The sequence below is a fragment of the Phalacrocorax carbo genome, chromosome 19 (genome assembly GCF_963921805.1).
Source record: "Phalacrocorax carbo chromosome 19, bPhaCar2.1, whole genome shotgun sequence".
Lineage (NCBI taxonomy): Eukaryota > Metazoa > Chordata > Aves > Suliformes > Phalacrocoracidae > Phalacrocorax > Phalacrocorax carbo.
Window position 1 is genome coordinate 4,552,385 of NC_087531.1, and position 23,482 is coordinate 4,575,866.

Sequence of the window (23,482 nt, forward strand, 5' to 3'; positions counted from 1 at the left end):
ACTGGACATTAAGTCTGGGGACATGGAGTATACAAATCAGTGTATTTGTTGATCTGTATTTTAGTCTCTAGGTAATCATTAATGCGAACGAAACCATAGACAATGTGTTTCTGTCAGAAGAGGATGACAAAATGTGGTTTCGTGCAGTGGACTGAGAAAACTGGCCAGGACTACCAAGATTAAGAACCAAGTAGGTAAAAGGTAATTCCGGCAGGGGGAGATCGCGACCACCGACTCATGGTCCACCTACCCAAGTAATACCACCTACTCAAAAGAGAACAATGGGAAAGGACAACTGAGTCTGTGCAATAATTTACATGTGAAGTGAGCAAGTTTGTACTAATCATCAAAGAGAATAATATTGAATATATATGGATAAAATGAATATATTTTTGGTCTATATAAATCACATGGGAAATGTGTGTAAGGTATGCACGTTAGGAGGAGCGATCCCCTGTGCATCCGGCACCGTGAATAAAGAATGCCTGCCTTTTAACATTACATTGGTGTTACAGGTTTATTCCTGATTTCAGTGACAATGTGGCTTGTTTGTTGTTCTTAACTCCTGATATCTTGACAGGTTTCGAGTAAGTCTTTGCTGTTTTCATTGCAGTGCAATTATATTCTTGTTCTGGTAATTCTGCACTGATGGTACGAGGCCTAGGCTACTTCTGGAGGCCTTTGTGAAATGATGGTCTTCAGGAGAAGCCATACAGTACAGCTGTTGCTGGATGTGCCAGGGAGTAGAGGCAGCGAGGAGTTAAACTGAAGTGGGGGGAGGATGCATCTTCAGTATCTGTGTTCTCCCAAAGGCAGGCTTTTGTGAAACACGTCTTGATTCTGTATGAACCACAATACTAGCTCCTGTTTGACTTGGTGTACTTTTTATTTCTGGATGTAAACCATGGCATGTTAATGCAATTGGCTACCTACTGGTGCAATGGAAATATAGAACAATTACTGAAATGTTTATGCAGAATCACAGATTCACAGAATGGTAGGGATTGGAAGGGACCTCTGGAGATCATCTTGTCCAACTCCCCTGCTTGAGCAGGTACACATAGAGCAGGGTACACAGGACCGCGTCCAGGAAGGTTTTGAACGTTTCCAAGGAGGGAGACTCCACAACCTCTCTGGGCAGCCTGTTCCAGTGCTCTGTTACCCTCACAGTAAAGAAATTTTTCCTCATATTTAGGCGGAACTTCCTGTGTTCCTACTTGTGCCCACTGCCCCTTGTCCTGTCGTTGGGCACTATTGGAAAGAGCCTAGTCCCATCATCCTGACACCCACCCTTTAGATGTTTATAGGTATTGATAAGATCCCCCCCTCAGTCTTCTCTTCTCCAGACTAAACAAACCCAGGGGTCTCAGCCTTTCCTCATGAGAGAGATGCTCCAGTTCCCTGATCATCTTGGTAGCTCTCCGCTGGACTCTCTCTAGTAGTTCCCTGTCTTTCTTGAACTGGGGAGCTCAGAACTGGACACAATACTCCAGATGTGGCCTCACTAGGGCAGAGTAGAGGGGGAGGATAACCTCTCTTGACCTGCTAGCCACATTCCTTTTAATGCACCCCACGATATCATTGGCCTTCTTGGCCACAAGGGCACAGTGCTGGCTCATGGTCAACCTGCTGTCCACCAGCACTCCCAGGTCCTTCTCAGCAGAGCTGCTTTCCAGCAGGTCAACCCCCAGCCTGTACTGGTGCATGGGGTTGTTCCTCCCCAGGTGCAGGACCTTGCACTTGCTCTTGTTGAATTTCATCAGGTTCCCCTTGGCCCAGCTCTCCAGCCTGTCCTGATCTCGTTGGATGGCAGCACAGCCTTCTGGTGCATCAGCCACTCCTCCCAGCTTGGTATTGTCAGTGAACTTGCTGAGGTTACACTCTGTCCCTTCGTCCAGGTCACTGATGAATACATTGAACAGGACTGGACCCAGCACAGACCCCTGGGGAACACCACTAGTGACAGGCCTCCAACTAGACTCTGCCCCATTGATCATGACCCTCTGAGCTCTGCTGCTGAGCCAGTTCTCAATCCACCTCACTGTCCACTCATCCAACACACACTTCTTTAGCTTGCCTCTGAGGATGCTATGGGCGACAATGTCAAATGCCTTGCTGAAGTCGAGGTAAACAACATCCACTGCTCTCCCTTCATCTACCCAGACAGTCATGCCATCATAGAAGGCTATCAGGTTGGTCAAGCATGATCTTCCCTTGGTGAATCCATGCTGACTGTTTCTGATAACCTTCTTGTCCTCTACATGCCTGGAGATGACCTCCAGGATGAACTGCTCCATCACCTTTCCAGGTATGGAGGTGAGACTGACTGGCCTATAGTTTCCCAGGTCCTCCTTCTTGCCCTTTTTGACGGGTCAATTTTTGAAGAATGTCATTCTTCATATGTGATATTTATTCTAGTGGCTATGCAAACTCAGTGAAGCACAGATTACAATTGAATTGTTTATCTCTCTGGCATAGATGAACCGCATGAATTGTTTTGGGCATTTTTCTGGCCGTGAACCTATTTCTGTTTCTGTGACCCTGTTCTGTTGGGCTCAGGCCACCTCTGTGTGCTGTCTTGGGATCACATCACACCCCCTCAACTAAAAACTGTGGTTCTGCAGGCACTTTACACAAGCTCTCGTGATGATGTACAATTTCCAGACATGATACTGATCACATGGTCCTGTAACTTAGATTGAAAATGTTGCTTTGGAGGTAAAGTAGTTACAAGATGGATTTTTACTTCAACAATTGTAGGGACAGAGAAGATTTTAAATTGAAATGTAACCAGTTTAAAGTAAATTGAAAGCCTCCAAGCTTCTTCAGGTTAGAGCACTGGTTACAGGTAGGGTAGAGGCTGGCTGCTTCATAAGAAGTGAGATGTCTCACTCCTTATAAATATGGAAATCTGATGATTCAACTCTCCCTCTCTTGGGACAAGTTCAAAGCATTGTGCTAAAGAGAAAAGGGCTGCTGACTGGCTGCTAACTGGAGAAGAACGAGTGGGCCCAGAGGTATGCTAGTAATAGCTGTGACATTGAACCACTGATTGGATCCCTTGGTCTGTTGAAAGGTATGGATGTGGAGCTGTCCTGGCTTTTCCTGCTATTGTTCTTACAGCCAGAGGCTGTGAAAGCTTAGCAGTGTGAGATTTGCCATGCTGGATCTAGTCCATGGACTATGAAAGTGATTATCCAGTCTCCAGGATGTTGGAGGGACCTTCCATCACTGGAACAGGACTCTCCTACTGTCATTTGTATTGTGCCAGGACATTTTTGTTAGAATATATAATTTCTGCAGTACCTGCCAGAACCAGCCAACATTTTTAGTGTTTCTTTCAGGCAAGCTGTGATCTCATCTTTCATGTACAGCTGGAATAGCCTAGCTGTGTGCAGAGAGGATCCGTAAACCATTCTGTATATGCCCATGACCATGGCATTTCAGCAGTAATGGCACCACTTATCTTGCACTTTCCCAGCGGGTTTCTTCAGGTGTTGGGGGTTGTCCATGGGAAGGACACACAGTTCCTCTCTGCCATGTGGGAGAGTCTCTTCTTGTCTTCATTTCAGGTGGAAAACTCAACTCTCTTTGGAAATAGACTTTTTCATATTTGTGATGCTCCTTTAAAGCTTTGAAGGAGTGTCATGGTTTAGCCCCAGTCAGCAACCAAGCACCACACAGCCGCTCGCTCACTCCCCCCTCGTGGGACGGGGGAGAGAATTGGAAGAGTAAAAGTGAGGTAGCTCATGCTTTGAGATAAATACAGTTTAATAGGTAAAGCAAAAGCTGCGCACAGAAGCAAAGCAAAACAAGGAATTCATTCGCTACTTCCCATGGGCAGGCAGGTGTTCAGCCGTCTCCAGGAAAGCAGGGCTCCATCACACGTAGCGGTTACTTGGGAAGACAGCCACCATCACTCCCAATGTCCCCCCTTCCTTCTTCTTCCCCAGCTTTATATACTGAGCATGACATCATATGGTATGGAATATCCCATTGGCCAGTTTGGGTCAGCTGTCCCGCTGTGTCCCCTCCCAGCTTCTTGTGCACCTGGCAGAGCACAGGGAGCTGAAAAAGTCCTTGACCAGTGTAACTGCTACTTAGCAACAACTAAAACATCTCCACATTATCACCGCTGTTTCCAGCAAAAATCCAAAACATAGTCCCATACTAGCTACTACAAATAAATTTAACTCTATCCCAGCTGAAACCAGGACAAGGAGTAAAGATGGGACACACCTTTGAAAGAAGCTCTAAACACTAACCCAAGAACATGAATTCAAGGCACTACAAGATCCTGCTGTGGTCCCTTATGAGCAGCACTAGGTCTGTGCAGTTGAGCTATACCAACTGCAGGTGTACACAGGAGAAAGTCATCTCAGTGCAGTTCTGGTTCAATTTAATTAATACGACTTGAGGTTTTAATCATGCAGCAGTATTAACGCTGCTGGCTTTTCAATTGCTGAAAAAAAAACCCGGCTTCAAATAGTGGTTTGTCTTACAATTATATATATATATAAACAAACTAATAAGGAACCACCCCACTGTTCGAATGCTGCAGTTGCCCGTGCCAATTAAGCTCTGAGCATGTGGGAAGAAAACTTTGATTAAACTCTGGCCTCAGCCAAACATTCACACAGTAGCCTCTTGGAATGTATTTTTTCCCTAGGAATGAAGACATAAGGAGGCCTCAGGAACAAAAAAAACCCTTAAATGTATTAAATTTCCAGAGTCATTTAGAGCCCCTGCAGCCACATCTCGACACTTGCCTTTTGATTGGGAGTGTTCTATCCCCTCCCAGTGAGCAAAGAGAAATCACAGTCCATTTCTGCTCTTTCATGTGGGTACAAATGATGTTGCAACAAAAAGTCTAAGGTCAATCAAAAGAGACTTCAGAGCCCTGGGAAGAATGCTAAAAAATTCAGGAGCACAGGTGGTGTTTATCTCAATCCTCCCAGTAATGGGGGGAGACTTCAGAAGAAATAGGCACACAGAGGATATCAATACCTGACTCCAGGACTGGTGCCTGTGCCACACCTTTGGGTTTTTAAACCATGGAGAGCTTTGGAGAGACAAGGTATGCTGGGGCCTGACATGATCCACCTGTCCCAGTGGGGGAAACGGGTCTTTGGGCATAAGTTGATGGGAGTGATCGGGAGAGCTTTAAACTAAAGTTGATGGGGGAAGGGGATACCAACAGGATTGCAGTAGGTGAGCCAAGGGTTGGCATGGCATTGCCTGATGGTGGCAACGCTAGTGGGATCATTTACACTGCTGCTGGGAGCACGGATGGCTCAGGAGCACATCTGAAATGCTTGTACACCAACACACGCAGTATGAGAAACAAACAGGATGAACTGGATACGTTGGTCAGCTCCCAGAGCTACGATATCATTGGTATTAGTGAGACTTGGTGGAATGAGTCCCACGACAGGAGTGCTGGGATGGAGGGTTACAGGCTGTTCAGGAGGGATAGGCAGGGCAGGCAAGGTGGAGGAGTTGCACTATATGTAAGGGAGAGGTGTGACAGTACAGCCCTTACAGTTAGGGATGATGTGACTGAAAGCCTCTGGGTGAGGATTACGGGGATGGAAAACAAAGCAGATGTTGTAGTGGGTGTCTACTACCGATCACCCAGCCAGGGTGTAAGCACTGATGAGTTGTTCTATAGACAATTAGGAGAAATCTCTGGATTGGTAGCCCTTGTCCTTATGGGAGCTTGCAACTTCCCAGACATCAACTGGGAATATCATACTGCTGTGACGAGCAAGTCTTGGAAATTCTTGAAGTTTGTGGAAGATAACTTCTTGTCACAGGTACTCAGTGAGCCAACTAGGAAAGATGCCCTCCTAGACTTGTTGTTTGTGAATAGAGAAGGACTCATGGGAGATGTGTAGGTGGCCATCTTGGCCACAGTGATCATGAAATGGTTGCGTTTAAAATTTTCAGTGTAATGAGAAAAAAGGACAGCAGAGTTGCTACCCTGGACTTCAGGAGAGCAAACTTTAACCTATTCAGGGAGCTAGTTAGCAGTGTCCCCTGGGAATCTGCTTTTGAAGGCTTAGGACTCCACGAGTGCTGGTCAGTCTTTAAGAACCACCTTTAAGAAGCACAGGAGCAGGCAATTCCATTGTGTACTCAGTCAAGCAAGCCGGGCAGAAGACCAGCTTGGCTGAAAAGGGAACTCCTTGAGGAGCTCAAAAGTAAAAAGAAACTGCATGAGCTCTGGAAGCAAGGTCAGGCTTTGCAGGAACATTACAAAGCTGTGGTTTGTATATGCAGGGATGTCGTGGTTTAGCCGGCACCTCAGCCCCACACAGTCGCTCGCTCACTCCCCCACCGGTAGATGGGGGAGAGAATCAGAAGGGTAATGCTCATGGGTTGGGATAAGAACAGTTTAATAATTACAATTAAACGAAACAACAACAGAAATGCAATGTAAAGGAGAACAACGAGAGGCACAAAGCCCCGGGGAGAGGGGGGAAGTGAGGGGGGAGGGGGAACGAACCGCAGAAACAAACCGCACGCAACGCAGCCACTCACCACCCGCCGATCCGACACCGCACCGCTCCCGAGCTGCAAACTGCCCCCTCTTAATATACTGGTCATGGTGTCACATGGTATGGAATGAACATGCCATTGGCCAGTCAGGGTCAGCCGCCCCCACCATGGCCCTGCCCCTCCCAGCCGGGAAGCTGGACAGGTAGCCAAACCCCACAGTGAGGAGAATTAACCCCTTCTCAGCCCAAACCAGCACATTCTCCACCCCTTATTCCATACCATTTACACCATGCCCAGGTCCCAGACGATGCAATACAACCGTACCAACCACCACCCCTCCCCTTCCCATCCTTTAACATAATACACAGACATCATTCCCTTAGTTCATGGACCTTCCCTGTAAAATATCCATTAAAATGTCCATTGAGTTCACCCAGTCCATGACTCTGGGCTCCATCTGTCGTATCAGTCTTTCCAGGTGGGAGAGATGGTGTGTGGCATTGGGTTGCTGCATACCGAGTCAGTCATCGTTCCATCACTGCTGCACGGCTTGTTTCATAGTTGATCTTCCATGGGTTGGGAGGCTCGTCCTCTAATATCATTGATACAACACAGAGGTGACACACAATATTATATAACAGTTTGCATTGTGGCATTCAGTTCATTGACTGTTTTTGCCCAAAATCAAATCCCCTTGAGGCACACATCGGATTTCTCCATCCTCCCGCATCACCCACCAAATGCACCCAGGTCCTCGAGCAAAAGCAATCCCACGAATGTGTCTGCCTATGCCGGAGGCAGGAAGAACCCAGACTGTTTTGCCCAGCATACTTTTTGCGTGCACTTACAGGGACTCTATCCCCTTCCACAGTATGTAGGATTTCTGACTGGGCAGGGCCAGCTCGATTGGCAGATCCCCTCGTGTTGACTAGCCAGGTGGCTTTTGCTAAATGTGTATCCCAGTGCTTGAATGTTCCACCCCCCATTGCTCTCAGTGTAGTTTTTAACAGTCCATTGTACCTTTGAATTTTCCCAGAGGCTGGTGCGTGATAGGGGATGTGATACACCCACTCAATGCCATGCTCTTTGGCCCAGGTGTCTATGAGGTTATTTCGGAAATGAGTCCCGTTGTCTGACTCAATTCTCTCTGGGGTGCCATGTCGCCACAGGACTTGTTTTTCGAGACCCAGGATAGTGTTCCAGGCAGTGGCGTGGGGGACAGAATATGTTTCCAGCCAGCCAGTCATTGTTTCTACCACTGTAAGCACATGGTGCTTGCCTGGAGTGGTTTGTGGGAGTGTGATATAGTCAATTTGCCAGGCCTCCCCATATTTATATTTCAGCCTTCGTCCCCCATACCACAGAGGCTTTACCCACTTTGCTTGTTTGATTGCAGCGCATGTGTCACATTCGTGGATAACCTGTGCAATAACATCCATGGACAAGTCCACCCCTCGATCACGAGCCCACCTGTATGTTGCATCTCTCCCTTGATGGCCTGAGGTGTCATGGGCCCACCGAGCTAGAAATAGTTCACCCTTATGCTGCCAGTCCAGATCCACCTCAGCCACTTCAATCTTGGCAGCCTGATCTACCTGCTGGTTGTTCCGATGTTCTTCAGTGGCCCGACTCTTGGGGACGTGAGCATCCACATGACATACCTTTACAACCAGTTTCTCTACCCGGGCAGCAATATCTTGCCACAACGTGGAAGCCCAGATGGGTTTGCCTCTGTGCTGCCAGTTGCTCTGCTTCCACTGCTGTAACCAGCCCCACAGGGCATTTGCCACCACCCAGGAGTCAGGATAAAGATAGAGCCCTGGCCACTTTTCCCATTCAGCAATGTCTTAAGGCCAGCTGGATGGCCTTTACCTCTGCAAACTGGCTCGATTCACCTTCTCCTTCAGCAGTTTCTGCTACTTGTCGTGTAGGACTCCATACAGCAGCCTTCCATCTCCGGTGCTTTCCCACAAGGCGACAGGACCCATCAGTGAACAAGGCATACTGCTTTTCATCTTCTGGCAGTTTGTTATACAGTGGGGCTTCTTCAGCACGTGTCACCTCCTCCTCTGGTGATAATCCAAAATCTTTGCCTTCTGGCCAGTCCATGATCACTTCCAAGATTCCTGGGAGACTGGGGTTTCCTACTCGAGCCCGCTGGGTGATCAGTGCAACCCATTTACTCCACGTAGCATCAGTTGCATGGTGTGTAGAGGGGACGTTTCCTTTGAACATCCAGCCCAGCACTGGCAGTCGGGGTGTCAGGAGCAACTGTGCCTCAGTACCAACCACTTCTGAAGCAGCTCGGACCCCTTCATATGCTGCCAATATCTCTTTTTCAGTTGGAGTATAGCGGGCTACGGACTCTCTGTATCCCCAGCTCCAAAACCCTGGGGGTCGATCTTGGGTCTCCCCTGGTGCTTTCTGCCAGAGGCTCCAGGTAGGGCCATTCTCCCCAGCTACAGTGTAGAGCACATTCCTTACACCTTATCCTGCCCGGACTCACCCAAGAGCTACTGCATGAACTGTTTCTCATTTAATCTGTTCAAAGGCTTGTCATTGCTCAGGGCCCCATTTGAAATCATTCTTCTTCCGGGTCACTTGATAGAGAGGGCTTATGATCAGACTGTAATGTGGAATATGCATTCTCCAAAAACCCACAATGCCCAAGAAAGCTTGTGCTTCCTTTTTGCTAGTTGGTGGAGACATGGCTGCTATTTTGTTGATCACATCCATTGGAATCTGACGACGTCCATCTTGCCATTTGATTCCTAAGAACTGGATCTCTTGTGCAGGTCCCTTCACCTTACTTTGTTTTATGGCAAAATCAGCTTTCAGAAGGATTTGGACTATTTTCTCTCCTTTCTCAAAAACTTCTTCCACTGTGTTGCCCCACACAATGATGTAATCAGTGTATTGAAGGTGTTTGGGAGCTTCTCCCTGTTCCAGTACAGTCTGAATCAGTCCATGGCAAATGGTAGGACTGTGTTTCCACCCCTGGGGCAGGCCATTCCAGGTGTACTGGATGCCCCTCCATGTGAAAGCAAACTGTGGCCTGCACTCTGCTGCCAGAGGGATCGAGAAGAATGCATTAGCGATACCAATTGTGGCATACCACTTGGCTGCCTTTGACTCCAGTTTGTATTGAAGTTCTAGCATGTCTGGCATAGCAGCAGTCAGTGGTGGAGTGACTTCATTCACGCCATAATATTCTATTGTTAGCCTCCACTCTCCATTAGACTTCCGCACTGGCCATATGGGACTGTTAAAGGGTGAGTGGGTCTGACTGATCACTCCTTGGCTCCTCAGTGGGTGAATGAGCTCATGGATGGGGATCAGAGAGTCTCGGTTGGTGCAATATTGCTGCTGGTGCACTGTTGTGGTGGCAATTGGCACCTGTTGTTCTTTGACTTTCAGCAACCCCACAACAGAAGGGTCCTTCGAGAGGCCAGGCAAGGTAGACAGCTGTTTAGCGTCCTCCGTCTCCAAGGCAGCTACACCAAAGGCCCACTTGTACCCTTTTGGGTCCTTGAAATACCCTCTCCTGAGGTACTCTATGCCAAGGATGCACGGAGCCTCTGGGCCAGTCACAATAGGGTGCTTTTGCCACTCATTCCTGGTTAGGCTCACTTCGGCCTCCAATACAGTTAGCTCTTGGGATCCCCCTGTCACTCCAGCAATGCTAATGGGTTCTGCCCCTATATAGTTTGATGGCATTAAGGTGCACTGTGCACCGGTGTCCACTAAAGCTTTATACTCCTGTGGGTCAGATGTGCCAGGCCATCGGATCCACACAGTCCAGTAAGCCCGGTTATCCCTTTCCTCCACCTGGCTGTAGGCAGGGCCCCTCTAGTCCTGATCATGGCATTTGCAACACACTTCCTTTAAATGTCAATCAGGAGTCTGTGTATTACACTTAGAAATAAAATCTGCACTTCTACTCCTCTGTCTGGGGACTTGCTCGCTGGAAACTGGAGCAGCAGCTTTCCTGGAAGAGCCTCCCTGAGTGACTGTTCTTCCTTGCAGTTCACGTACCCGTGCCTCTAGGGTCGAGGTAGGCTTGCCATCCCACCTCATCATGTTCTCTCCGTGGTCACACAGGTAGAACCATAGGGTAGTCCGTGGTGTGTATCCCCTCCTTTGAGCCAAAGGACGCTTATTCCTAACAGCTGAGACACCACTCTGTCGAGGTGGGGAGCAGGACAGAACTTCTTTGAGTTGCTCGACCTCTTGGGATAGTTTCTCAACAGCAGAGACGAGCGAGGAAGAGAGATTTGTTTCGTAATCCCAGAGTCTATCAGTCACATGCGGCACCGTTGGTGCCTTGCCATCTTTCCAGGACATTACTGCCAATGAGTTTGCATGCGAAGATGGTGCGCTCCGTACAAACTTCCGCCACATGGGTCGTGTGCACTCGGCTTCATCTGGATCTTTGGATGACCGTTGATCGTCCAGGTCACCATAAATCACCTCAAGCACAGCTAATTCCCTTAGATACTGGATGCCTTGCTCCATAGTTGTCCATTTTCCTGGGCGATATAGAACATCTTCTTTAAAGGGATACCTTTCCTTCACTCCAGACAGGAGTTGCCTCCAGAGGCTGAGGGCTTGTGTTTTTTCCCAATTGCTTTGTCAACACCCCCTTCCCCAGAAAGGGACCCCAGTTGTTTGGCTTCTTTTCCCTCTAGTTCCAGGCTACTGGCCCCATTATCCCAGCATCGGAGCAGCCAGGTTACAATGTGTTCACCTGAACGATGGCTGAAATCTTTTCGCATATCTCACAACTCACTCAAGGACAGGGATCGGGTGGTCTCCATTTCATTTATTACTTCTCCCTCCTCTCCCCGCGATGGCCCTGGTTCTTCATCATCCCGTTCTAAACGAGTTGATGTCCGCTTCCAATATTTCATCTTGTGTATGGGGGCAACTGATACTGGTACAGGTTTATTTTCTGAGCTAGCTCCGGTACTTGTTGTGGGGGTTTGAGTGGCTGCAGTGCCTGTTGTCAGGGCTGGAGTGACTACAGTGCCAGTCACTTTGCATTTCAATCCAGAGACATTCTCTTCCCCTTGGAAGCACTGAATACTATTGAGCAGGGCTCGGTTTGCATGGGCCAGGCCCCAGTACATTGCAGTGATCTGTGTCTCTCTGGAGTTCCCAGCATAACAGCATACTTTCTCCAAATATTCTACTAGTTTTTTAGGATTCTGCACTTGTTCGGGGGTGAAACTCCAAAACACTGGGGGTGCCCACTGCCCTAGGTATTTGCCCATGCTCTCCCACATGCCCTGCCACTCATAACTATCAAGCCTCGGGGCAGATTTCTGGGTGATATTCTTAAGTTGCTTAGTCAAAACCAAAACAACATGCCCAGAAACTAACAATAAGTGCACCTTAACCACCCAAGGATGTTCAAGATACAAAAAGGCTGTTGTAACAAAGGCAGAGACATCATAGAACAAAGTTGCAAAGGTACTATTCTGTATTTCCTCCATATAAAATCTCTCAGAGGAGGAGGTATAATTGCTAATTGCCTCAACAAGGTGGTATCCAAAGTACAGTAACAGTTTCAGCAAAAACCCCAAATACCAGATAAAGCTGAAAACGAGTGTTTGTATAACAAATCTTGTAGGCAAAACGTTACTAATCGCAGCAGAACACAGCACACTAAACAAACCAACATCAATCTTTAAGACCAACTGCAAAAAGGACAACATGGTGCTGTGACCATCAGCTGTTATTATCTCCAACCCTTGAGCCCCACATTGGGCACCAAAAAGACTGTCGTGGTTTAGCCGGCAGCTCAGCCCCACACAGTCACTCGCTCCCTCCCCCACCGGTAGATGGGGGAGAGAATCAGAAGGGTCACGCTCGTGGGTTGGGATAAGAACAGTTTAATAATTACAGTTAAACGAAACAACAACAGAAATGCAATGTAAAGGAGAACAACGAGAGGCGCAAAGCCCCGGGGGGAAGGGGGAGGAACTGCCAAAACAAACCACACAGCCAGTTACAACCGGACACCGGACACCGCGCCACCCCAGAGCCACAAACTGCCCCACCTTAATATACTGGTCATGGTGTCACATGGTATGGAATGAACATGCCATTGGCCAGTCGGGGTCAGCCGCCCAGGCCGTGGCCCTGCCCCTCCCAGCCTCCTGCCAAAGTGGCAGATTGGGAAAGGTAGCCTACCCCCACAGTGAGGAGAATTAACCCCTTCTCAGCCAAAACCAGCACAAGGGAGAAGACATGACAGGCCAAAGCACAATTAGAGTTGAAACTGGTCAGTGTTGTGTCAGGTAACAAGAAGGGCTTTTCTTAAGTACATTAATAGCAAGAGGAGGTCCAAGGAAAAATTTGGAACAATACTTGTTGAAGATGGTCACCTGACAAATAGGGATGAAGAAAAAGCAGAGGCATTCAATTTTTTTTTCTTCCCCTCAGTCTTTAATAATACTGATAGACCTTGGGCTGCCTGGTCCCCTGAGTCAGAGGACTATGAGTGTGGGAACAGTGACTTTCCATTTGTGGACACTGAAATTGTAAGGGCCCAGCTGTATCAGCTGAATGTTCACAAGTCCATGGGGCCTGATGGGATTCATCCCAGAGTACTGAAGGAGTTAGCAGATGTTACAGCAGGACCCATCTCAAGCATCTTCCCACAGTCTTGGGAGTCTGGGGAGGTCCCCGCTGACTGGAAGCTAGCAACGTTATTCCAATTTACAAGAAGGGTGTGAGGGAAGACCCAGGAAACTACACACCTGTTAGTCTAACCTCAGTACCTGAAAAAATTATGGAGAAGATCATACTGGATGCTACTGAAAGGTATTTAAAGAATAATGCAATCATCAGGCACAGTCAACACAGGTTCACAACAGGGAAAGTCTTGTTTAACTAATCTGAAATCCTTCTATGATAAGTTCACCCTCCTAGTGGATGAAGGGAAGGCAGTGGATGTAGTTTTTCTGGATTTTAGTAAGGCTTTTGATACTGTCCCTCACAGCATCCTTCTGGACAAGCTGTCCAACTACAGGATGAACAAGTTCATGGCGCGCTGGATGAAGAACTGGCTGAAGGTCAGAGCTCAAAGGGTTGTAGTGAACAGGGCTACATCTGGCTGGTGGCCAGTCACCAGCGGCATTCTTCAGGGCTCAATTCTAGGGCCAGTCCTGTTCAATATATTTGTCAGTGAACTGGATGCAGGAGTTGAATGTACCATTAGCAAGTTTTCTGATGATACTAAACTAGGAGGTGCTCTTGACTTTCTTGAGGGACAAGAGGCCTTGCAGAAGGATCTGGATAGATTAGAGCATTGGGCAATCATCAGTGGCATGGAATTTAACAAGGCCAAGTGCTGGATTCTGCACCTAGGGTGGAGTAATGCTGGACACAAGTATAGATTGGGAGAGGAGTAGCTGGAGGGCAGACCTGCAGAAAGGGATCTGGGGGTGCTGGTTGACAGCAGGCTCAATATGAGTCAGCAGTGTGCCCTGGCAGCCAAGAGGGCAAACTGTATCCTGGGGTGCATCAAACACAGTAGAACCAACTGGTCAAAATAGGTGATTATCCCACTGTATTCAGCATTGGTGCAGCCTCACCTTGAATGCTGTGTGCAGTTCTGGGCCCCACAATTTAAGAAGGACATTAAGGTCCTTGAATGTAACCAGAGGAGGGCAACATAGCTGGTGAAAGGGCTGGAAGGCACGTCCTATGAGGAGTGGCTAAGGACTTTGGGTTTTTCTAGTTTGGAGAGAAGGAGGCTCTGAGGGGGAACCCTCATTGCTCTCTACATCTTCCTAAGGAGGGGAAGTGGAGAGGGAGGTGCTGATCTCTTCTCCCTGGTATCCAGTGACAGGACACGTGGGAATGGTTCAAAGCTGTGCCAGGGGAGGTTTAGACTGGATGTTAGGAAGCATTTCTTTACTGAGAGGGTGGTCAAACACTGGAACAAGTTTCCTGGAGAGGTGATCAATGCCTGATGCCTGTCAGTGTTTGAGGCATTTAGGCAATGCCCTTAATAACATGCTTTAACTTTTGGTCAGCCCTGAATTGGTCAGGCAGTTGGACTAGATGATCCTTGTAGGTCCCTTCCAACTGAAATATTCTGTTCTGTTCTCTTCTGTTCACATCATCTGGCCTGGGACAGGTCACACTGTGTAGCTGAGATTTTGATGTTGGGGACAGAGCTGAATGCATTGGTCTAGGGAGGCTTGTAAAAAAGGACAAAATCACCAAGTGAATTCCAGTAGTGAAAGCCTGTGGTGAATCTCAGTGTGCTTGTAGGCATTCACAAGCAAAAGGCTAATTAATTAAGTAAATGTTTTTCTGGGTGGATGAGCTATAGAGAGAGAAATGTGCCCATTCAGTATGCACAGAAGCAAAGTGTGTTTGTGCAAAGAGGATGCTCCAGCTGAGCTGCTGTGGGAATGCTGTCTTCTCGCAGCCAGGATTTGTTACTATGGAGTCCTGTGCCTTGCTGCAGAACATATATGAAGTGATGGATGGGAAATATGACAGTGCCTTGATGCTTCTGGGCCAGGGATAGATATATACCGGCACTGGGGATGCTGTCTCTGGCCCAGCTCGGTTTCCTTTTGGTTCCATTTTACTCTTTGGAGGGAGTGGGCCTGGCCCATGCACACAGTGGTGGTTGCCCAGACTCTGCTGGTGCTTTGTGATCCCTCTGCGCTAGTCGTGAGTCTGTTGTGCAGTGGTAGCATGTTCCCCTATGGGTCTGCTGTAGAGGTGCAGTGCTGCTGAGGCAGAAAAGCATCATTCCAAACCTTGGAGATGAATTCCTGGTGCGGACTGGCATTGTTGCTGGTGTGTCCTTCATCATCCCCACCTCCATTGTCAGGGGCAGGGGTGCAGTTTCCACCAGTTGCCAGGCCTCCTCTGTAGTCAGTAGGGGGAAAGGAAGACATATCTCTAGGGATGGACTTGTCTCCTTTTAAGATGAGTGTCTAAGACAGGATGGAATGAATCGCTCTTTGAAAATCATCTTTCTCTTCTTTGGTGATCTAGGAAGCCTCTTCTATTTGTTTAGTCTAGAACTCAGCTTTGAGATTGCTCTAGCTGAGTCCTTTGGTCCAAGACCAGAGTCCAGATCCTCAAAGGCACCTCAAAACATTTCTTCCCTCCCGCTGTTCATGCAAATGGATGTCTAATGTCACTGGCAGGTTACTCACTGTCAGCTACTGTCAGCACATCAGCTTCCAAGAAAAGTAGGGGCTGGTTTTGATTTAAGGAGTTTAAGTATAATTTTAACAGTTTGAACCTGAGCTAGTCCAGGTGGCCAGGCCCTTTCCCTGCCATATGAACTGCTGGCTGTAGGTTCTTTCCACATGGGAGCTCATGTGTTCAAGTGATGGACTATACCAGCACAGGAGGCAGTATCTGACCATTGCACTGTGTCCTTTAGCATAACATGTCTACTCCCATGCTTTCCTGCATCCAGCAGATTGGGGCTCCAAGGACTTGGTTGTGTTCAGTAGCACTAGGAAGCATCCAGCTCTTGGAGGCATGCTCTTTAAAAATGGCTGTATCCTGCCTTTTCCCAGACTGTCAGAGAAAAGGTTCTCATCTGGGAAGCCTGGACCCAAGTGGTGGCCTGCCACTTACCACCTTACACATCCCATAAAAATATATAACATGCATGTTCAATTTAGTTTCTAGCTTCTAGGTGGGAAGAAGTGAAAGTGTTTGAAAACCAATTTTAGTTTTCATCATGGTGCTAAATAGAGACAGTTCCAACAGGTTTTAAGTTTGCCATGAAAGGACTTTAAATATTTTCGTCAGTTCTGGAGCTGCCTGAATTGGTAATTTGTCTATCTGAATCCTTTGATGTGCTGTACCATAGAGTGCAACACTACCTGGATTAGCTTGTCTGCAAGTGGGCATGATGGAGCAGACTCCATGTTTGGGGAGCTTTGGTTTTCAGGGGGATATCAGTGACAGTGAAAGGTGCTGTGCTGACAGATACTGAAATTAAATCTTTCCAGTTAGCCACAAAATAGGTCCAGATTGAGAAGTACAGACTTCATTCCTCTCCAAGAGTGACTAGAGATTGAATTCTCCTACTCATTCAGTCCTCATTTCTTCTGAGCTCAACTTTCACACAGCTGGTCACAAGCTTTTTAGTTTTAATCATGAGGTTGACTGGTCCACTTGGAACTCAGCTGAAACTGTAAATGCATTTCATACAACACCCCAAAGAGTCATCACATGAAAATGGTTTTGGACTACTGACAGCCCAGCCTGAATTTGAACTGGTTACCCACACTCCCATTATATTCCCAGTATCATCCATCATATAAGGCAGATGTTGAAATCTGGTGTTTCCAGAAGTGCCTTTAGCATACTAAATGTGCTTCCAAAGTTCTGTGGCTTGCCCCTAGGTTTCAGTCAATCAAAACACCAGCATGTTCTCTGTTCCCTCTGAATGTGGGTGGGAATGGACTCACCTAACAGCCAGTTAGAGAAGAGACTGCATAACTTCTAGCTAAACCATTCTGTTTTGTTTCATTTTCTTTTTTTTAACAGGATCCAACAGCTGGATCTATTTCGGACAGAGATTGTGATACAAGAGAGGGAGAGACTGTAGCCATGAACTATAAGCCGTCCCCACTTCAAGTGAAATTAGGTGAGTCTTTGCTGATGGAGAGTGAATCAAAGGTCTGAAATATGGTGAGGCGCTCGTGGGATCATATGCAGATCTCCATGCATGTGGCTGAGCATGCCAGCTCAGCTCAGACAGCTCAGAGCAGTTTATCAGTGTGATTCTGCTTCTCAGGGAACTGACCTACAAATGTGCAAGGACCCTTTGTCTTGGGCTGTGGTAGAGGAAGGAAGCTATGCCTTAAAAGGAAGGCATAGCTTTTTAAACCTACAGGTTTTTATCAAGCTAAGATCAAGTCTTGGCCAGAAAAAGAATGAAGATAGTATAGAAGGGCTGTAAAAAGAAGAGAGGATGGGATAGCTGCAAACAACAGGGAAAGGATCAGAGATTTGGACTACCAGGAAAAGATAGAGCTGCATTACTGTGAGGTGGAGGGTTTGTAGGTTTGTAAAGGTTCACACAGAATTACTTGTGCTATTTCTGAGCAATATTTTTGAAGTTCTGGAAACAGAATAATCATATTAGCGCAGTACTCTGCTTCCTCACAAGGCTAATGCTTACAAGAGGACAGCAATCCACACATGGCTGTCCTGCCTCCAAAACCTGAGCCACTATTGTGCCACACAGACTCAAGAACCTGACAAGGAACAGGTCAAAGGAATAGTGTGCATTTTTCTCAGAGCATGGATAAAAAATGGGAATCTAAGTCTGGAAAATTTTCCATAGGAGCAAGAAGCAGTCCCTTGGATGTCCTTCACATCAGAACAAATGACACTGACAGGATGCTGCTGGAGCTGGTTGAGGTTGACCTGTTGGAGTGGGTCCAGAGGAGGGCCACAAAAATGGTCAGAGGGGTGGAACACCTCTCCTATGAGGACAGGCTGGGAGAGTTGGGGTTGTTTAGCCTGGAGAAGAGAAGGCTCCAGGGACACCTTATTGTGGCCTTTCATACTTAAAGGGGGCTTATAAGAAAGATGGGGACAGACTTTTTAATAGGGCCTGTAGTGATAGGACAAGGCGTAGTGGTTTTAAACTAAAAGAGGGTAGATTCAGACTAGATATAAGGAAGAATTGTTCTTACAATGAGGGTGCCCAGAGAGACTGTGGAGGCCCCATCCCTAGAAACATTCAAGGTCAAGTTGGATGGGGCTCTGAGCAACCTGATCTAGTTGAAGATGTCCCTGCTCACTGCAGGGGGGTTGGACTAGATGACCTTTAAAGGTCCCTTCCAACCTAAACCATTCTATGATTCTATGCCATGCTGGGGAAAGCTCTGAAAGAAGTGGTTGCCCAGATGTTCAGTGGAATAGCTCTGGCCCCTACCAAATGAGTGACAGGGAAGGTCAGCAGGCAGCTAAGGTTTGAAGAAGATTTGGGGAAGTTTGGGCATTGGTGTATGATTATGAAGAGATGGTCTCATATAGTTTTTACCCAAGGACCTGCAGTACTACTGCAAGCACTGGTGTTGGCCTCATTTATAAGAGGAACCTTAAAGGAACACCAGGAAAAGGCTAGGAAGCACTTGTGCAGTCTCAAGGCTCTGCCTGAGTATGTGGTAAATTGAATAATCAGACAAATCTGGTCATGGCAGTGCAGAAAGGAATGTCACAGAGTAGAACCATAGACAGCAAAGGAAAAGAAAGTGGTTGAATAGGCAAGATATCACTGGAAGAGTGACTAGGGAGGAGAAGACAGAAAGTTGGATATGCAAATGTAGCAAGTTTATGCAGCAAAGTGGAGGACTTTGAGCTACTGATACAGGATATGAGCAAGTGCATTGGGACAGTAGATTTGTCCTGCAATCACAGTCATGAGCACTCTAAAACCAGTGGCTGCTTTTCAGGAAAAGGCAGGGAGTGGCAGTATTTGTTAATGACAGCACAACTCACAGTTTAGTAAAAGATTATCACTGCCATATGCCACCAGGTTCCTTTTTCACTGCCAAGAGAGTTCTGTAATGTTATTAGAGAGATAATTACTACTGAAATAGTTGTTTTGGATAATTTAACACCAGGAATCAGGTTGGAGAGCAATTGATATAATTATTGGTAAGTCTGAGATATTCTTGCATTTCTAGGCAATAAAAATATCCTCCAGAGATTCACTAATGTGACAGAAAATGATGCTATTTTAGACCTGGCTTTGGTAAGTCATGAGGACGTTATAGAAGACCTGATCATAGGAAATAGAATTGGATTCAGGGATAACAAGTTCAATTCATGCAAATTAAATGAAAAGGTAATTTGAGGTAGATCTATAACAAAATTCAGTTTTATAAACTAAGTGCTTAAGCAAAGCCAGTAGATTGAGAAGCCCAGGAACTCAAAACACATCAGGTAGTGTTGAAGGAGAAAGTATCAGAAGAAAGGAGATTGCTAATGGAGTTCTCCAACAGCCATTTCATGTATATCTTCATTAATGACTGACACAAAAAGCAAGAGTTCGCAAAGAAAATTTAATCATAACAGCAGCGATGAAGTTGCAATAAGAAGTCCAAGGGCAATCAAAAGAGACTTCAGGGCCTTTGGAAAACTGGTTAAGGGATCAGGAGCACAAGTAGTTTTTCCCTCTGTCCTTCCAGTTGCAGGGAAAGATGTTGGAAGAAACAGAAAGACCCAGCTGATCAATACCTGCCTCTGTGACTGGTGTCACTGGCAGAATTTGGGGTTTTTTGATCATGGGTCAGTCTACATGACACCAGGCCTGCTGGTGACAGCTGGAGTATGCCTGTCTCAAAGGAGGAAAAGAATCTTTGTGCAGGAGTTAGCAAGGCTCACTGAAAAAGTTTTAAACTAGATTTGAAGGGGGAAAGCGATAAAACCAGGCTTGCTTAGAGATAAGGGTGGGGGCAGCACAACAATGTTTGAGGGACTGTGTGCTAGAAAGGTCCTTCATTCTGCTCCACGATGTGCTGAGTACACTGGAGCATATTTGAAATGCCCCTGTACTAATGTATGCAGCACCTTATCCATCTCAGTGGAGGTAGAGGATGGAGATCCACGTGGCAGCAAAGACACAAGGGTTGTCAATGTGTTAGAAACCACGGACGCACCTGAGAAGAGTCACATAGGAATTAGGGCTTCTCCCCCAAAAAAGGTGGCAGGATCAATAGCCCAACTGAAGTGCATCTACACCAGTGCACACAGCATGGGTAACAAACAGGAGGAGCTGGAAACCATTGTGCAGCTGGAAAACTATGATATACTTGCAATCATGGAAGCATGGTGGGATGACTCACACAACTGGAGTGCTGCAATGGGTGGCTATAAACTCTTCAGAAGAGGTAGGCAAGGAAGGAGAGGTGGTGGGGTGGCCCTGTATATTAGGGAGTGTTTTGACTGTCTAGAGCTTGATGATGGTGATGAAAGGGTTGAGTGTTTATGGGTAAGAATCAGGTGGAAGGCCAACAAGACAGATATCATGGCAGGAGTCTGTTATAGACCACCTAACCAGGATGAAGAGGCAGATGAAATATTCTATAAGCAGCTGGGAGAAGTCTCACAATCGCTAGCCCTTGTTCTCATGGGGGACTTCAACTTACCAGATGTCTGCTGGAAGTACAATACAGCAGAGAAGAAACAGTCTAGGAGGTTCCTAGAGTGTGTGTAAGCTAACTTCCTGACACAGTTGATGAGTGAGCCAACTAGGGAAGGTGCCCCGCTGAACCTGTTGTTTGCGAACAGAGAAGGACTTGTGGGTGATGTGATGGTTGGAGGCCGTCTTGGGCATAGTAATCATTAAATGATGGAGTTTTTGATTCTCAGAGAAGTAAGGAGGGTGGTTAGCAGAACTGCCACCTTGGACTTCCGGAGGGCAGACTTTGGCTTGTTTAGTGGTCTGGTTGACAGAGTCCCTTGGGAGGCAGTCCTGAAGGGCAAAGGAGTCCAGGAAAGCTGGACATTCTTCAAGAAGGAAATCTTAAAGGCACAGGCACAGGCCATCCCTATGCGCTGAAAGATGAGCCAGCAGAGAAGACCACCTTGGCTGAACAGAGAGCTTTGGCTGGAACTCAGGGGAAAAAAGAGAGTTTATGACCTTTGGAAGAAGGGGCAGGCATCTCAGGAGGACTACAAAGATGTCATGAGGTTACGCAGGGAGAAAATTAGAAGGGCCAAAGACCAACTAGAACTTAATTTGGCTACTGCCATAGAAGACAATAAAAAAATGTTTCTATAACTACATTAGCAACAAAAGGAGGGCTAAGGATAATCTCCATTGTTTATTGGATGTGGGGGGAACATAGTGACAAAGTGACAAAGGATGTTTCCTGACTTGGAATTTATCTATGGTTCTCAATGCTGAGTGATCTTTTAATACCAACAAGCAGCTGTTTTCTTGTACCGATGATGTCCTAGCAAAAAAAGGGCATTCATGAAGTGTAGCAATGGAATATTGCAAAGCAGAACCAAATTCAAGATGGTTGTGCAAGTGTTCATGTGAGGTGCAGTACAGGTGACAAACAAGCAGCTGCTAAGGCAACTGTGTAACGGCTCCATTTCATAGACCAATTTGAGCTCTTCTTGTCATTGGTGATGTCTCAGGCAGCTATTGGAAAAGGCAGTTAAGTCTCAGATTGACAGAGGGATTTTTTTTCTGCTGTAATTTGGATTTTTAAGGGGACTTTGCAGGAAAAGATCATGACCCAGAGGCTGGCTGTCACACACAGATCCCTACCTGCTGCATGCCATAATTAAGAGAAAGGACAGAAGAAAATAAAAAAGCGAGTGAATCCTCCCATCCCATATTTTTTTTCCATTTGCATCCTATGCATTTTTACTGTAGGACAGCGGAATGTTTTTTAAGTGGAGAAAGTTACAATCTATCCTGAAGAATGAGGTCTACTATTTTAATAACTTGAAAAACACTGTTTTGATCTTATGAGGAATTTAGGAGAGGAGTGGAGGTAGTAGGCAAATGTTCAAGACTCTTAAAAGTGTGGAGGTTGCCTTGGGAAAAAATTAATGCTGGTCTGGAGCAAACTGATGTGTTGTCTGTAGCCCAAAAGAAAGAAATTATCTTTCATGGTCTTGGAGTTTGGAACAGAGAGATGCTTATGAAAAGCTGATTGTTACATCTAACAAGGTTACAGAACAATACTAAAACTTTTCAAATGTGGGATACAACAAAAAAGCAACTTGTCAGACCTCACAGACCAGCTCTATAATCCAGAGGCAGACTCACAGAATTGTGAAAAATTAAGCAGAGAATATTTGGGAATCTAAAAATGAAGATTTGTGAGTACATTTCTTGTGGTCCTTCACCTCAACAAATTATTTACTCTTGCTTCCTGAGTACTCATCATTTAGTTAGCACTCAAGAGGGCCCTTAGCAGTGGTTAACAAACAGGCTTGTTGAAAGGCCGAGTACTCTGACCTGTGCTCTGTGGAGGAAACGTGGTATTTTAGGTGGAATAAAAGAGTAAGTAGTGATATGTTATTATTTGTAAATGGCCACTACTGTAAAACCTGTTCTTTGGGGCAGTCCTTTGAAGCCTCTAGGGTTTGCTACATACGGAACCCTCTGCCTGTCCAGCAGTGTTGGTCACCCAAGTCTGGTGGACTTGGTCCTCAGAGATTTCCAGAGGGAAAGTGCCCCGTGGGCACCACCTGCCCAAGCACTGACTTTTGCTTTGTTCCTTTGTCCCAACAATGTTTTGAGACATTTTTAGGTACCAAAACCCTCTCTGAAACAGCAAGTTAGGGAGATCATTTTAGCTGGTTGATCCTAGTTTCAAATGGTAGCTTAACTTGGAGAATGTCATATATATCTGGTAAACACAAATTCCCAGGGTGATGCCTTGCACTGTCATCAGCAGATGTCTGTTGACCTTCCTGAGGTCTGTGCAGATGACCAGATTATAGAGCTAGCAGTGAATCCTAAGTATAGTTTTTCATAAGGTCAACCAAAGTAAGCAGAATGCATTTAACACTGCAAGTAAGAAAACCATACGGTCACTGTCCCAGGCACCAAGACCTTTCCAGTGAGCAAAGTGTGGTAGGTTTAACCCCCAAATTTACCTCTCTGTGTTAATGGAATTTGCTGTCGCAAAGCACCCTCACCAGCACAGAAAGAGAAGAGGCATTTTTTGGGGGTTCCTGTTTATTCCAGTTTGCTGCCTTTAAGCATCAAATTGATGCAATTTACAGAAGAAAAGACTTTCTGTCCCCGGTTTCTGATACCATCCTCTCCAGAGGGACATGGAAGAGTGATGGCTTTCTGTGCCTTTCCCACCAGATGTTGCTGCAGAGGTGACACCATCAGAGCTGCTCTGACAGCTTTGTCACAGCATGATCAGGAGAGGAGATGCAGTTTATGTTACTGGCCCCTGAAGAGCTGGTGGGAGGAAACCTTGTTCCTGTC

The 23,482-nt window shown here is 46.5% G+C and overlaps 1 protein-coding gene across 5 annotated transcripts in view; it reads left to right on the forward strand.

The window, feature by feature from the left end:
• Positions 1 to 23,482, forward strand: part of LOC104040979 (protein FAM219A) — a 254,391-nt gene that overhangs the window by 25,012 nt on the left and 205,897 nt on the right. For all 5 annotated transcript variants that reach the window (XM_064469592.1, XM_064469593.1, XM_064469589.1 and 2 more), the window contains exon 2: positions 17,047 to 17,146. In XM_064469592.1, the coding sequence (XP_064325662.1) occupies positions 17,047 to 17,146 (100 nt within the window). The remainder of the gene's footprint in view (positions 1 to 17,046; positions 17,147 to 23,482) is intronic.